This window comes from Gymnogyps californianus, chromosome 3, assembly GCF_018139145.2.
Source record: "Gymnogyps californianus isolate 813 chromosome 3, ASM1813914v2, whole genome shotgun sequence".
NCBI classification, from domain to species: Eukaryota; Metazoa; Chordata; class Aves; order Accipitriformes; family Cathartidae; genus Gymnogyps; species Gymnogyps californianus.
In genome coordinates this window covers 76,706,099-76,722,698 of record NC_059473.1, presented here as the reverse complement: position 1 = coordinate 76,722,698, position 16,600 = coordinate 76,706,099, and the positions used below count along the sequence as shown (strand labels likewise).

Here is a 16,600-nt window from a genome sequence, read left to right as displayed (position 1 = left end):
ACATGTTTCTGAGGCTTTTGTTTCTACAGTATAGAATCTGAATGGAGCAGAAAGAAAAATCACAATAAGTTGTATAGGAATGTATTGTTCCTGTCTTCTGTACACTCTTCCATGCAATTGCTTTTGCACTGTTAATTGTCCCCTGTTAAAATGTAGTAAATATTTCTGAAATAGACCAATAAGACTATTTTTAAGCTAAATGGAAGCTTCCTGTGTCAGAAAATTAAGGTGTTAACATCACAACTAACATTTTACTTCTGTTTTCAGTAGCACAGATGTGTTGGAGAGTGAACAAATTGAGTTCAAGTGTGAGATGACTACATATACTTGAAACCCTCTGACTTTTCCTCTTAGACTGAGTGAATAAGATTAGTAATTAACTATTTTTTTTTAAATTTTTGCTCCAATTCATTGCTAAGAAAAAAGCCATAACAGTGTTTTGCATCTTCAGTGTCTTCCAGGAAATATTTGGAGATGGGGTAATTCTCCCAAAAGGTTGTGCTTGGAAATAAGTGAACTGTGGACCAACAGTGTTTCAGCTGAATAAACTAGATTGAATTTGGCTGAGGACTGACTTAAATCTGAAACTTGAGAGACTTTCTGTCTCTTCTGTTGCCTTTTCCCATAGGCTATTCATCTGACTGATAGCTTTGAAAAAGGCTTAGGAAGTTGACTGTAGCAGGCTGCCTGTTTCATAGGAGCAAAGGCCTGTTTCCATACCATGACATACTAGGTGACACCAATTAATAGGCAAATCTTTTTCAAGCTAAAAGAAGCTGCTGAGTTCTCACATGCACCCCCTCCAAAGTTTTAAAAATCTGTCTTGTTTACCAGAGAGGTAGTTCATGATCAGTGACTTATATAACATGACTTAAAGACTCATTTTTTTGTGTCATTTTCTTTCATTTGCTGAATTTTGGGGCATAGTTCTTTTACTTTCTTTGATTTATTCTCCTATCTACTGCTTTTCCTAGGTTTGTTCAGCTGGGACAGAGTCAGCATAAACAAGACAAGAGCAGCCAGCAATTTTGCTCAAAACTCCACTTGGATAGGGTTATAAATTTGTAAGTACTCTTTTTCTTTTTCCCTTTAGCTTATTTCTTTTTGCTTTTGTCATTAGACCTGAAAAATCATCAGGCAAATTTGATGTTTAATTGTTTGAGGGTCATACTTCTGTTGCTTTTACTGCATAAGGGGAAGAAATGCATAAGAAATGCATTTTTACTGCATAAAATGAAGAATTAGGTTCCTGCTTTCTCCCTTGTAATTTAAAAAGTGCATTGGTCTTTGTGGTTTGTTTTTTGGTTGGGGTCTTTTTTGTTGGTTCTGTTGCTGTTGTGTTTTAGTTTTTGTAGTGCCAAGATTTTTGTATTCAAAATTCTTAGCAGTGATGAGTTATCACAACACAAAGTGCTGAAGCTACTGAGTTTAAAAGGCAATTTCTTCTTGGTGTGATTGCTTTTGAAAGACATAGTTTGAAAGGGATCAGTTGACCTGAGTGTTCGTCATTAAAAAAAACATTCAAAGTTGCAACTTAGTCTTTAGTGTGCAGTTATCTGAATTTATTTGTTCTGAGAAGGCTGAGTGCCCTATATTTATTTTAGTGGACATTTGAGGAGTCTTGAGAGGTCAAATGGGATATTTTTATATTTTTATTTTTCTGATGAGTGGCCAGGTGCTGGAGGAGAGTAGGGTAAAGTGGGAATTGATTCCGGCTTTGTTTTATGCACTTGATGCCCATCTGTGTCACTGAAGTCAGAGGATCTATACTAGCTTTAATCAGTATGCAGAGTGTTTTAACTGAAGAAAAGAGCATCTTGAATCTTGCATAGATGTTATTTTAACAATTAGTCTGCTACGCTTTTCTCAGAAGAATCTCCTTGGGTTTTTTTGGTTGTCTGCTCTTTGTTACATACTGGCTCTATGCATTTGTCAGTGATACTTTGAGCTGATGAGGCAATTTTTTTAAACAGTTCATTTGTTACAATAGATACATTTTGCATCTTGTTCCAAACAGGTAAGTAGCTGATGGTAGGTTGTAAGGGAAGATCAAGCTCTGAGTGCTTTTTGTCAATGAAACACTTGAATACTTTAATCCCAAAAGATTAGTATGGGAACCATATTCAACAAAGCCAATTGTGGTGGGATGGTAGGAGGAATGCTCTCCAGGGATATCTGCCATGTGGAATAACTTCTATGTATTCTGTTGTAAATAGAGTAACTTTCCATTACTATGAAAAATAGCTCTAACATTAAAATTACAATAGATGCACATGTTTAATTTATACTGAAATAAGGAATTTAACTGTTTATGATTATGGATTGATTATTGCTGTACAAGAACAGCCTCTAGTGATAGGCCAGACCATTTTAATCTTTTCTTAGTACTAGTATAAAAAAGGGTCATGATATTATCCAAATATACTATTATTGAAGCAGGTCTTGGAATTTAGGTAGTCAACTCGTAACTTTGCAGTTGACATCTTCCTGTACTGTAGGCAGCTTAAAGTTTCACCACGGCAGATTTTTATTTACTTTTGTGTCTGGGGTATGTGATCTCTTATCCAACAGCACGTCCGCTCCATAGAACTGCAGACCTTTACTGCAATCCATTGATTTGCAGAAGCCTCGGCTTTGTTTCCTGCACTGCTTCTAGTCCATTCCCTCTATGCTGATGAAGTGAGGGAAACTTGAACATAGCGCTTACCCAAGTAGGAATAGAGACTGGGGGTGTCTCAGTGGGGCTGAGGGAGCAGAATAACATGAAACAGATTTAATATTGTGTATGAGACAATACTGCCTAATATTAGTGCTTAGTCATTTGGTATTATATACATTTAAAGTGATGATGCCACCGTGCATGGTTCATCATTAATAAGTTTACACTTTGTAGGTGAATGTGCCTGTAGTTTTATAATAAAATATATCTGATGGGTATTAAAATAGTAAGTTAGGCTGGCAAACTGTAACACTGTTTTTAAAAAGGAAGGAACAACCCTGAATGTTTTGAAGGGAAATGGTTATTAAGAAATTATTTTATAATAATAGGAATATTTTTGCTATGAACGAAGGTGATTCCTTTTGTGTAATTGCAAAATCTCCTGGCATGTTTGACAGTGTAGGAGATAATCATTCCTTTCTTGTCCCCTTAGAGTAGTTTATTCCCCATACTATGCTGCTGTAAAATGAACACATTAAAGAGAGTCTATACACATAATTGTGGTGGGGTTTGGGTAGTCAGATGTTCATTTTTCTCCTTTCCCAAGTGTAATTTCCATGTGTTTCCGAATAGTGGAAGTGTAAAAGTCATAGAGCACACAAATCTATGCCTCCTGTCACTCCTCTTGAAGTCATGTAGATCATCTTTCTCTGCCAGTTCTACCAAATATGCTCTTCTGAGCAGATCTGAGAGGAAACAGGGTATCTTATAGTTGGTATTTTTTTTTCTGAAAGTATGTCTTTATACAGCTTAAAAGTTTTCTTGAGCTTTTATTCTGCAACTTTTAAAAAATGTTTAAATCCTGTTTGGACGGTGACAGATTGTTCTTTCAAGAAAATTCATAAATGTAGCCATTCTTTAAAGGCATGTTTTTCAATTCTGAAACAAGGAAGCTTTCTCTTACTGAGTTTGAATTGCTGCTCTGAATCAGGAATTTCCTTGGAGAATATTAACTTTTTAGAGATAAAATAGCATGAACATACTATTCTCAAGATGAAGTCGAGAGAGACACTTTTTAGTAATAGCAGCTGAGGCACATCTTGCACTTGTTGGACTGTATTTTCCTTGTTTCTCAAGGAGTACTTGAAGAAATTGAAAAATTATGGTAACTTGTATCAATTTGATGTTAGGTGCATTTTAAATTGAAAAAAGTCTGGCAAATTTGATTCTCCAGTAGTTCCTTCTAAATACAAATGCAATTAAACCCCAGTCCTTTTCATAGTAAAATGAAGTACTCAATCTAAAACTTTGGTTTCTCATCAGCAGTGAGATATCATTTAGGCTTAGGTTAGTTTCTGTCATTTCTACCCTTTTCAAGAAAAATTTTTTTAATATCCTTTTTTGATCTTAAAAAAACAAAACCGAAAACAACTCACAACCTTAAACCTTGTGGCCATTTTAATCAAATACATAAAGCAAATACAAAAAGAAATATTTCTTATTTTTACAATATCACTTCAGTGATATTTATGAACTCGATATGCATTGTGGAAATACTGAAGAGAAGCTTCTGGCTTAAATGTAGAAACTGTACATATAGATTAGAAGCAAAAAATGGATACCTGAACAGGGACTACAGTGATGCAGTGAAATAACACTGAAGAGGAGTGGAGAATGTGGAAGGATATTGAAGTTCCTCTTTTTGTTCATAGAAATTCCATAAAGGAAAAAAGGGTAGAATTTTAGTTAGAGCTAAGCAGACCTGGACTACTTTTAGCACAGTCTATTATCATGTATGTGAAGAGAGACTTTGAGTACTGTAATATAATTACTGTTGGCTGACACAGTGCATCTGTTCCTAGTTCCCTAGTACTCATTGCAGTGTGGTATAAGTCATACTGTAGAAAAATATACTCTCATTCACTTTCCAGATGTACTTCTTGCATCTAGGAGTACGAGAAATTTCATTCCCTCCCGAACAGGGAATTCAGTGTTTTGATTGACTGCAGCACTTCTGGAGAAGAGTGCTGTGTCCATGTGGCCTATGCAATATAGCAACAATGGCTCGTGCACCAACTTTAATTCATCCATAGGTATCTACTCTCCTGTTTGGTTTTGTGGGGCACTGATGGTGCTCAAGCAGGAGAACACTTTAGTGAGTAATATCTGCAGCATGGTCCAGGGCTATGTTCTCCTTAAATATTTGAAAAACGTACCCTGTCTTCAGAGATCTATCATGTAGTCCATGTTTTCAAAAGTTCTCTTGATGTTAAATGTGTAATCTTTTTTTTTTTTAAATCAAGACTACCTAGATTCTGCTTGTCATCCAAGTATTGATCAAACATGACTCAAGCTGAGTAGCAACTATTTATCTACAAGTTAGCAGCTAACTATGTAGAAGTAGTATATGGGCTTTTTTACTGTTTGTTTCTGTGTGTATGCACATTATATACAATATTTTCTCACCAAGATAAAAGTAATGAAGCAAATTTCAGTAAACAATGGAGCACTATTTTCCATTTTTGTTAATTAAATGCTCTACTGGAGTATTTTTAATCTATAATATCACTTTAAAATATAGAAGTAAAAATAGAGCAGTATATTTTCTAGTTTTAATGAAGTGTTTTACAACCCTAGTTACTTTTGAAAGGTGTTACCTCAGTTTAGAGCAATTCTCTTGTTCATTCAGTACTTCCATATGACTTTGTTAGTATAAGGTCTATTTCTTGGAGGATTAGATAAAAAATAGCTTTGTATTTGTAAACGTGTCATTATCACTGCTTTATAACTGTACTAAAGAAAAGGTTGGTATTGAACTTGTCATCCTTCTGTGTATTCACATCCTAGGAGTTCTTGGGGGGTTCCTTATGTTGAAAGGCAGAAATAAATGAATAAAAGATGTTTAGAGTGTTAAGTATGTTTATTTTTTACATTAAACGCATGCAAAATATCTAAATAGTTTCTTGACACTAGTGTGGAAACAGTGAATCAAAAGGCGTTCATAATTAGTCAACAAGCGACTTTGGAAATTATAAGTTATCTTCGATTCTCAAGCGTGTTGGTAGTTTCACAGTACAGTGCTTTTTTGCATGCTCTCTGCTTCAAATATGCACCCCAATATGTTGCTTCACATCGGAAAGTTAGATAAACTTCAATGAAAGCGTTTATTCACAAAATAGGGAATTGTTATGAATATTCATGGAAATTATAGGTGAAGAAATTGTTTATATTCTGTCATCTGTTTACACTAAGCTTAAATCACAAAGGTGTCTTATCTAGTTTCTGTCTTCTGATAAGGTGGCAGTCAGGGTTTCCTTTTTTTTTTTTTTTTTAAATACATATTCTGCACTTCAATAGAGCACATTCTTGCTAGACAACCCTTTGTCAGAGCAGCATCTAGTCTTCAGCAAAGTTTTTTATCCTTAGTCTCCCCTTTGAAATCTCTCAGAGGGTCTGAATAGATACTGTATTTTTACCTACAACTCATTTTATTTCTTCCTTTTCTTGGAAACAGGATAGCTATGCCTCTTAATTAAAACAAGCACGGCTTCAACTCCTTGGAGATGTAAATACCCGTGATAAATTGGGAGTCATCTACCTTACTTCCCTCCTTAACTAAAAACTCTTTGCCTCTATGATGGATGAAATTCTTTCCTGTTTGGTGATTATTTGGATTCATTTTACTTCGAGATGTCCTGTACTGGATCTCATATTCTTTAACAGTTGTATATTAAGAAGCATATATGATCTAAACCTCTGTATACCTCTAAATAAAATAAAAGTATGTAGCTCACTATTAGCTCTTGATTCAGAGCAGAGATAAGGATAATTAACCACTTTGGGTTAACTGATCCAATGTAGATGTGTTACAGTAATTTTAATTTCTCTTGTTCTTTTGACTCATCTATCCACTGTTCTGGTATTCTAAAAATAGCTTTAAGGATTAGTCTTCCTCACTTAATTTGAATCTTTCCTCTTTCTGACTCTCAGTATTTTAAACAAAGCACTTGTGATTCTCCAGCATTTACTGCCTGTGAGAATTCTCTTGAAATTTACTGGTCAGGCTGTTTATAAATTACTGGATTTTGTCTTCTGTCAGAAGGTGAAAGATTGCCATTCGCTGGGATTCTGAATGGCTTTAGCACTGTCTATGTGCTTGTCTCTTGCAAAATGGCTTGACTCAGCTGACAACTGTTACTGGGAGTATCTTCACTTTACATTTGGGGGAAGTGGTTTTAAAGTCACTGTGGGCACTTTCCCTGAAAGTACTTGGTACTTCATGTTGGCTAGAAAAGACAAAAGAGTATCAGGAATCAACACCACATAAAAGGAATAATTTTGTCATTTTGAGCTTGAATGCTGTGTTCATTTTTAGTCACACATCTCAAAAAGAATACTACTGGGAAGGGTCTGGGGAAAAGCAATAGTATGATCAGAGTTGTAGGACTCTCCAGAAAAGAGCTGGATGGGGACTGAAGGAAATAAGTAAGTCCATGTTGTGATGGTTTATGAAATGCTCTGCTGAAGTTCGACACGTGAAATGGTTTGGTATTATGATTTAAGTCACATCATGACTGGATTTGATGGGAGAAGTTAACAAAATAGCTGAGCCAATTCTAACAGCTCATTGCCACCAAAAGGGGGAGGTCCTGCTCTTTCCCTCCTTCCCTATCATGTACTCAGTTACTTGTGCAAGCTTTGCTACTTGTTACAGTGCTCCATAAATCAGTTCAACTCATCAGTCTGCAGCAAACTAATTCAGCAAAAAGAGCAAATAGTTTCCTGGTAGATTAATGAGATTATTTAGACCGTTGAAGGTCCCAGTTATCACCAGGGCCAGCACAGAAGAGACAGAGCCACAGGGTCAAATGCAGCAGAACTTTCTTATGTGGCTGGTGGCAATTTGTTAGATTGGTTCAGTTGTCTTGTATAACACCGTTATGACAGATTGGGGAGCAGAGCATGAGCTTTTTCCAGGGATCTGGCGAAAATTGTTATAACTCCTTGTGATTCAGGTCCCCATGTATGTAGGAAGAATTATCTATTGACATCTGTTCTGTCAATATTGAGCTCTGAGCTTTTCAGGTGAAAAAGCTCATGTGCCTAGCATTTTTGGTATGGTTGTCAACTGGGATGCTGAATATTATTTTAACAATAAAACTGTTAGCATTTACCTACCTCGTACTGATTTATATCATAATTTTCATTTATTGATGTCTATTTCAAATTTAAAATATATATATACATTTTTAATACTTGAATATTCACACTTGATCTCTGGGTCCACCATATTTCCTCCCTGTCTACACTGAATCCTGAGTAAAAATCTACATGTCAAATCTCATACCATCCATTGTAAAAAAAAAAAAAAAAAAACAACAAAAAAAAAACACCCAACAAAAACCAACCAAGCAAACAAAAAACCTGCAACAGTGGCATGCATACCTTCAGAATGATACATGAATTGTCATGAAATTTAGCCATCATTTTTCAAAACCCAAGGGCTTTTTTTAACCTGAAAAAATACTTTGAACTATAAAACAATAGTTCAGTACAATTCTGACTTGACAAGGACCTTGTTGTTACTGCAACACATAAAAATTTAGTTTGTCTGTATCTGCTCTCCAGCTGGTTTAGCATTTCTGTATGTCATGTATTAAATAATGCAGTAGACTCACAAGACTAGAAAAAAAACATTTTGAGTTTTATAACTGGTCTTAGATTTTTTTTTAATGTGTCAAAATATGTTCTGTTCTGTTATTAAATTTGCCTCTTTCCAAATTTTAAATAAAGAACTATTGTATCTTTTAGTACAATGATCACTGTTAAGATGCTTCAGAAGTTCTGTGGCTTGAAGCTTTGGTGTTTTTATTTTATTTTGGAGCTAGTGGGCTGGTGTTTCTCGCTTTTGCCTATGAAGTCTCGTTTTGGTCCTAATGTCAGCAGCATTGAAATCGTATCCTCTAAAAATGTGACTGTAACAAATTCCTGTGAAATATGACAGTAAATCTAGTTATTTCTACATTGTATATTATGGTTTTGTTGAATTTGGGATTTTGTAGTATTAACAGTCTCTAGCAAAAACCAGAAAGTACTAAACTATACGCCACCTTAGCCCATCTACTTTTAGACTTTTTAATGAAAATTCTCGGGACCCTTCTTCAACCTGTCCCTCTGTCTTGTCTGTGAAGTGATAAATTTCTGTTTGTCGATTTAAGAGAACTGTCTTCCTCAAGTAATCCTATTTGAAAAAGTAAGTCTAAGCTTTTCCTTTCCAAAAAGAAACACAATATTCCTCTTTTTTTTTTTTTCCTGTGTGTGAGTTCTTTTGATACTTGTTTTGTTTTGTCCTGTACTACCCCTAGGTCCCTTTGTGTGTTCGATCTTTAAATTTTGAATTAGTTTGTGGTCAGCATATATCATAGCTACTTAAAAGATTTATCTTTCCTCAGAGATCACCTTTCTGTATCAGATGTTCTGACCTTCTCTCATATTCCTTCTGTCTGCACTGTGGAGAAGCTGCTTCTAATTTGGATTGTAAAATGCTCATTTAGATGTATACCTGTGTGAAGAGAGTCTCTTCTTTCTCTAACCTTTGAAATTGTATATGCCGTTGGTGTTTCAGGTGATTGTTGTGGGACCTGGATGCAGTCCAGGTTTTGCTGCTGGTTGGTTCCGTTAAGATACAAGTTGCAGTATTATTGGACAGAGAAGGTTTCCTGTTTTTCAGTCCTCTCCCCTCACAAAGAATGTGACTGAAACTTTGTTGTATGGAGGTGCTGGTGTCTAAGGAAGGAAAATTCTGTTGAAGGCTTTTTCAAGACCACAGCAATTTAAAGGGATACCTTGGGGGGGGATGACACGGACACCAAACAAAAACTCTGGATTTTCCGGTTTTGTAGGTCAGACATATTTGCTTAGGATTCAAACAAGGCAACAGAGTACATTTTGTCTCCTTCTTTAGATATACTTCAGAGACTTGAGGAGAACTAATCAATGTTGAAACAAATGTGGTGGCTTTCTGGTGACTGCTATATTTCTGAGAACTGAGCACATCACCGTGCACTTTTTCTTCAAAGTATGGAACATTCTCATTGTAACTGAAGATTTTAGCTGTGTCTTACTGTAGAAACAATGCTACTCTTGGTGAAACCATAACACCATGAAGCCTGCTCACAAGTGGGATGAAAACAATTACACTTTGCATGTCAAGGGTGCTGTCCTTCATGACATGGTGTTTATGTTCCTATCTATGCAATTTTCATTGGGAGGCCATAGAGCTACAGGTCTCTAGGGAGATCTGATAGCCAAGTCATAAATAATGTGCTCTCCTTCATGACTCTATTGTAAGATATTAAACTTATTAAGTAGATTAGATTTTTACATGAATAGTGTTAAAGAAATGACTTTAATTAAATGACTGGATAATACAAGCCCTCTACAAATAGTTACAGCTTAATACAGGGTTATTAATCAAAATTGGCAGGCATGAACATGCGGTTCTTTCAATATATTTTTATCATGTTGAAGCAAGTAGGTGGAAAATTGAGATTTAGTTACTAAATACCCAAAATGAAATACACTTTGTCCAGCTTCCATTGTGCCTAAGGAAATGACTTTTGACTCACTAGTGCTTCAGAAATGTCATGTCTTTAGAAACAAAACAATAAATAGAGACAGCATCGAATTAGTGTTATGGCTTTGTTTTGTTCTTTTACTTAATTGTTCACCGGCTAGTGGACTAGACAGGCCAGCTACATTTGAGTAAGTGATATCTTTTGGTGTTGGATAGTGACATTGGTAAGTTAGTACAGTGTGCTAGTGTCAAGTACCATTGCCAGAGTCTCAGCTCAAAGGCTTTAAACTAGGTAAATAAGTATCTGCAGAAGCTATGGGTGCTTTGAAAAGCAATCTGCTTTTAAAGCATCTAGATACGAAGTTAGGTTAATGTTTGGTACCAGTTCTGAAAACACCCACCTTAATGTTTTATAATAAACCAGAAGAAGTGATAATGAGAAGAAACTATCACTCTGTTGGGAAAAAAATAAAAGGTTAAGTATGATAGAATTTCCATAGTATTATTCATACAATTTACCAACAAAAACTAAAATAAAATGCTGATTTAGTGAGAGTATAATAGCAGAGGTTGGACTCTTGAGAAGAGCTTCAATTCTTTTGAAATAAGAGTTTTGTGTTGTTTAAGAAAAGCATTAAAATGGCAAGCATTTTTGAAATTTTATTTTAATCATACAGGCAGGTAATTTGCTCACATTTTTAGTATTTGTTTACATTCCACTGTAGTGCCACAGAATTCTAAGACTAAGAAGCCTAAACAGGAGCTGTAATATAATCTAAAATAAGGAAAAATAAAAATATATTCTATGCAGTAAGGCTTCACACTTTGCAAACTCTTTAACTTTGCTTTTTTCTCCAATTCTAGAGCGGCCAAATGCTTTTGACATAATCTAGCAAATTCTATCTACATCCTGGTAAAATGTAACTTGGTTTTAAGTGTGCAAGCAAAGTGGGTGACCAGTGATTTTATTGTCTCAAATTCAATTGTATACCTGTATAAGTAATTCTGTCATTGCAGTCAAAGTATAATCAACTGAATGTATTGCTATGTAAAATAGAAAAATACAAATTTAAATATGAAATTGAAAAATATGACTTTAATATGGAAAACTTTTTATTTTATATACCATCCAGTTGTAGTGGAATATTAGGCATACTATACTACATGACACATTGCAGTCATTTTCTAAGACTAACGAACCACCACATGATGAAACATCCAAAATCCAACATATTTTGTAGCCTTTTATTTTATTAAAATAAGGGAGCAATTTTTTTGGCAGTTTTAATAGAGGTCCTGGTTTAGAAACAGTGTCAAACATTAGTTTGTACTCAAAATGCAACTAGGAGATTATTACTGCATTTCATTTATAGAAGGGCTCTGCCATCGTTTGAGTGTTCCAGTTCTTCCTTGTTTTTTCCTTTAAAAGAGGAGATTATACAGATAAAAATAACTTCTTGTCTCTTGAAGAGCACCCAGATAGTGAGTCATGATTGTGGCTTCTGTGGAATATGGCAACGATGCTAATATCTGAATCTTCATTGCATTTGGGCTGGGCAATGTTCGCTTTTGGAAATAGCGAGCTTTGACAGTAAGCTGCTGCTGTAATTTCTTACCTGAGAAGTTTTGAGCCCCAAAATATGTGCATCTGCTAATACAGTATTTAACAATAGTATTCTGACTTTTTCAGCCACTGGCACTGTCTACTATTCCAATATGCTGTTATGTAAAGTATTTAGAAAATTTGTCTTCAGTAGCTAAAATAGTAGATGACAAACGAAAAGCTAGTTAAAAAAATCTCAGGTATTAAATGCAGTTTTGGTCCTCACTGCATTATCAAAGAGGATGGAGTAGACCTTGGAACTCTGCATTAATGGCAAGGTGACAAGGCTGATCAGAAAATAACTAGTGTATGAGGAGAGATGAAATACACTTGGTTGTCTGATAGTCATGTGGAGGAGGCAAACAGAGAATGACTGTTCACCATTTCTCCCAGTGTAAGAATTACGAGCAACTGAGGCCCATGATAACAAATGAAAGGAGTGTCACATCAGACACAATTAAGTAATGAAACTTATTCCCACAGGATTCTGTAAGTCTCAGAGATACTATAAAAACTAGTGAAGACCCATGGAAATCACTTTTCATGAAACAGTAGTCCAGTTTCAAATTTTGCTTTGGGTAGATCCTAAATCCTGATTGCTGAAATCTGGGCAGTTATACTGGAGAAGGGGTTGTTCGGTACCTGTTCTGTTTTAATAATCTGTCCTCAAACATTGCTGCTAGTTACTCCATGAGACAGGCTGCTGGGCCTCATGAAATTTTGAGTCCACCTGTAAGTAATGATCTGATGTAGAAAAGTGTTCAGTGTATGTGGTGGTAGGAAAGTGAGTCTTCCAGAATTGAAATCTTTATGTTGTACTGAATACCTGGGCAGCTTTGTTTATATAGAGTATTTGTAAAGCAGCAGTATTTTAATAGCTATCTAGAAAGTAAATTATCTTCTCCAGCTGAAATATGAGCTAAAAATGTATGAAACTGATGATTTAGAGAACTCTTTAAAACATGTATGTCATTTTTTTTCATAACTGAGAAATAATTTATTTCTCCTGTTTAGCATTTATAGGTGCATTGCATCCACTGTTCTAGATAATCATAGTTCTGTCAGGTTTTTTTCTTGGAGTTAATTTTAAACTTTGATTTCCTCTAAATCAAATAGTATTGACACAAGGAAAAGTTAATGCATAGGTCACCTTCAGATGGCAACGTATTAGTCATTGAATGTTCTGTTGTGGAATCCAAACTGATCTGCTGTCACACAGGTAAAACATCTGTACTGTTCAACTCTGGGAATATTTTATAAATTACTAAAATATTGCTGGGAAATGTACATAGTGTATTTATGAATACAGCTTTCACAATAGCAGAAGTGCTTTAAAATGAAAATTACTTACTACACAGATACTTTTAGTGTTTATTATGTATTGAGTATAAATAGTTTTGTTGCTACCTTGCATTTGGTTGTGGAGAACACATTGCTACTGAAGAGTTTGGCTTAGAACCATAGAATACTAAAAACTGGAAAGGACCCTGGAGGTCATCTGATCCAGTCCGCTGCTCAGAGGAGGACCAAATTAGATGAGGTTGCTCAGGGCAACATACACTTGACTGTTGAATATCCTTAGGGAGGGAGGTTCCACAGCCTCTCTGAGCAACAACAGTGATTGACAACCCTCACAGCGGAAAAAAGTTCCCTTGTATCTAATCAGAATATCCCATGTTGCAATTTGCATTCCCTTTTTGAAATTTTTCTTTTCATCACACACTCCAAGAAGAATTTGGCTCCACGCAGACACCTTCCCATTAGGTAGTTGCAGATGGCAATAAGGTCCCCTTTAGCTTCTCTTCTCTGGGCTGGACAAACCCAGCGCTTGCAGTCTTTCTTCGTATGCCACGTGCTCCAGCTCTCTCATCATCTTGGTGACCTTTGCTGGACTCATCCAAACATTTCATTGTCTGTGTTGTACTGGACAGCCCAAAAGTGGGCACAGTGCTCCAGATAATGGTCTCTCAAGCCCTGAATAGAGGGAAACAATCACTTTCCTTGACCTGCTGGCTATGCAGCTTTCAAAAGTTACAGTTAAAAGACCAGCTTCTACCTTATGAGTGAGTCTGATTGACAATAGTGCTTAGAAAAGGTCTGACAAACTCAGGTTCTTGTAAACTTTCAAACTTCATGTATTTCTCATGAGTAGGTTTAAATATTAGGATTCAAAGGTAGTATTTATTGTATGAAGCTATTTTAAACAATATTCTCATAAAATATCAGCAGTCCCAATGTACAGAGTGCTGTTGCTGGTAGTAAGTTGTCTGTTTCCTGATAATTAGATGGAAATTTCTTATCTGATAAATCCTTTCTATATGTTAGTTCAGAGGATAATCACTTGCTTGTTATAATTGCTACTAAGTGGATAGCTCAATGAAGTTTTTCTATTATCTGCTATAATGCATGGCACAGATCTGTTTCAGCTTGGGTACTTACTGACCATAGCAGATCTGAGGAAGGATGAAGAAATGAGGACAGAGTGGAGGGAAGTGAGAAAGTATTTTGTAATGTGATTAGTGACAGCTTACCTAATTACCCTACTTGGAAAGCTGGGTCTTACCAGGTCTGCAGTAGTGATAAAAATCTAAGTAAATGAATTATCTAGTGGGAAGTTGCCCTTTCATTGACTCTCGTATATATTTCAAGGAAAAGAAATACCCTTCTCTCTCTGTGGAAAATTTTTACCTAAAGTTCCAAATATTCTGCATGTTTGTTTTTTTCCAGAATACCCATCTCCTCCTTTTCTCAAGACAATATTTACGAAGTCCAGCCTCCAAGAACTGACAGGAAATCAATAGAGATTTTTCATGCGCACATTCAGGCTGGAAGAGGAAACATGCAGCCCCTGGGAAAGGATGACTTCCTCATGTACAGAGAGTACATTCGAAACAGATACATGTAAATATAAGCTGGATTCTCCTGCCAAGTCTGCTGTACTGATAGGTCATAAAAATAATTTTAGAAAGGAAGTCTGGTTTTGTTATTTTGCAGTAATAAATTTATTATCTAACATTTCTATTTATTATTCTTTACTATTATCCATTTACGATATTGTGCTTTACAGGAAAAAAGTGATTTAATATCTGCTCTTCAGCTGAAAGAGAAAGTGTATCTTAAGAGACTAAGTGAATAATCAGAGCACCTACAGTCACTGAAGAGTATGTAGCAATTTATGGCAAAGAAAATATTGCATCTTTACATTTTTATATTTCTTACATTGTTATTTGCTGCTAAAGCTGAAGTGATTTGTACATAAGAATCAGAAGAGAATAGTATTCTGCCTCTTTGTTCCATGACAGCAAACAATCTTTTTTTACAGCAGAATGTTTTCTGATATTTCTTGAGATTTTTAGCAAACTGAGTGCTAAAATGACTGCTTGTAATTTGCTGCTTTCTTAAGCAAAAGTGAAAAATATGGGACTTATGTCAAAATCAAAATTTGCATCATGACTAACAAACTTTGTAACCCTAATTTGTGTCAAAACTAATCTCACTGGTGCTAGTAGCTACAGAATCTGTGCCACGTGGAGGGTGAAAATGACTTGTGACTAATTATCATGGGCTTCTAGTAGGAATTTGAGGTGAACCACTTACTGACTGTGTCTGCAAATGAAGGAATGCTCTCCACTTTACTGGGTTTAGACTCTTAGAGGGCGCAAAACCATCCTGTCATTTTTCTGTATGACAGGCATTGTCCTTTTTGCAGCATACTCTTTCCATCCCTGTATTTGTGCTCCTGCGAGATGCTTTCAGGCTCAAGCCTACAGCCTCCCAAGAAATCAGTATCGGTAAGTGACGTATAGAGACTGGATCAGCTGGGGCAGTCATGCAAGAGGAAGCAGTAGTTGGGTTAGGCAAGACTGAACATCATGCCCAGTACTAGGTAAGAAGTGGAGAGGCAGCAGCTATCTGAAATAAATTGTTTAATTTGGGCTTGTGATTAAAACATTTCTCAAATTAAAAAAAAAAAAAAAGGGAAAAAAGCCTCTTATTTGCAATTACAAGCTAAAATTCCCAACACTGCTTTCTAGCCCTTTGCCTTGAAGAATACTGACAGTATCAGCAGCATCCTTGACAAACCATGTTATTCCACAAGCTTGTACAGACCATATTTCAGAATTTTCTGGAATAACTGAATAACTGTTTTAAGGATGTCAGCCAACTGCATGTACTAGATGTAGAGAACATGTTTGTGTTCATAGTTAATCACTTGCAGGCAGCTACTGCAGATTCTTGGCTGCATGCTGCAAACATATTCTGAATATATTTGAATGTTTTATGCAGTAAGTTGCACTTTCGTCAGTAATTCAATGTAAGAAAAGATGCAGTGGGTAAAGGGAAAGAGAGGTAAGAAAGATAGAACTTTCTTGCGATAGAAGTTTGTGTGTTTCAGGGAGTGACTTCTATGCAGTCAGTGAAAGAACATGGTTCCTCAAGCTACCAAAACATTTTGGTGTCCGTTCTCTTTTGTTAATTGATTAATATTGTTTTGAGAGAAATGGATGTATTTTAGGAGATGCAAGAATGAAATGTCACTTTAGATAATACTTCATTGCAACTGTCAACGTTTTTTTTTTCCTCTGGAAAACAAACTGTACTGAATTCTTTTGTCCAATACGAAAAATAATTTGAAGGAATAAATGCTTGCTTTGGAAAAATGTAGAGGTGGATTCCTTATCCTAATGAGGCAAATGCGTGCTTTTCTTACTGCACTTGAGCTATTGCAAAGAATGTTTTCTTGACTATCACAATCCTTATA

The 16,600-nt window shown here is 35.7% G+C and overlaps 1 protein-coding gene across 1 annotated transcript in view; it reads left to right on the top strand.

The window, feature by feature from the left end:
• FIG4 (FIG4 phosphoinositide 5-phosphatase) overlaps window positions 1-16,177 on the top strand; it is a 76,528-nt gene extending 60,351 nt beyond the window's left edge. The window contains exons 22-23 of the mRNA XM_050894976.1: window positions 975-1,064; window positions 14,566-16,177. Of these exons, the coding sequence (XP_050750933.1) occupies window positions 975-1,064; window positions 14,566-14,743 (268 nt within the window). The 3' untranslated portion in view covers window positions 14,744-16,177. The remainder of the gene's footprint in view (window positions 1-974; window positions 1,065-14,565) is intronic.
• Window positions 16,178-16,600: the final 423 nt, after the last annotated feature.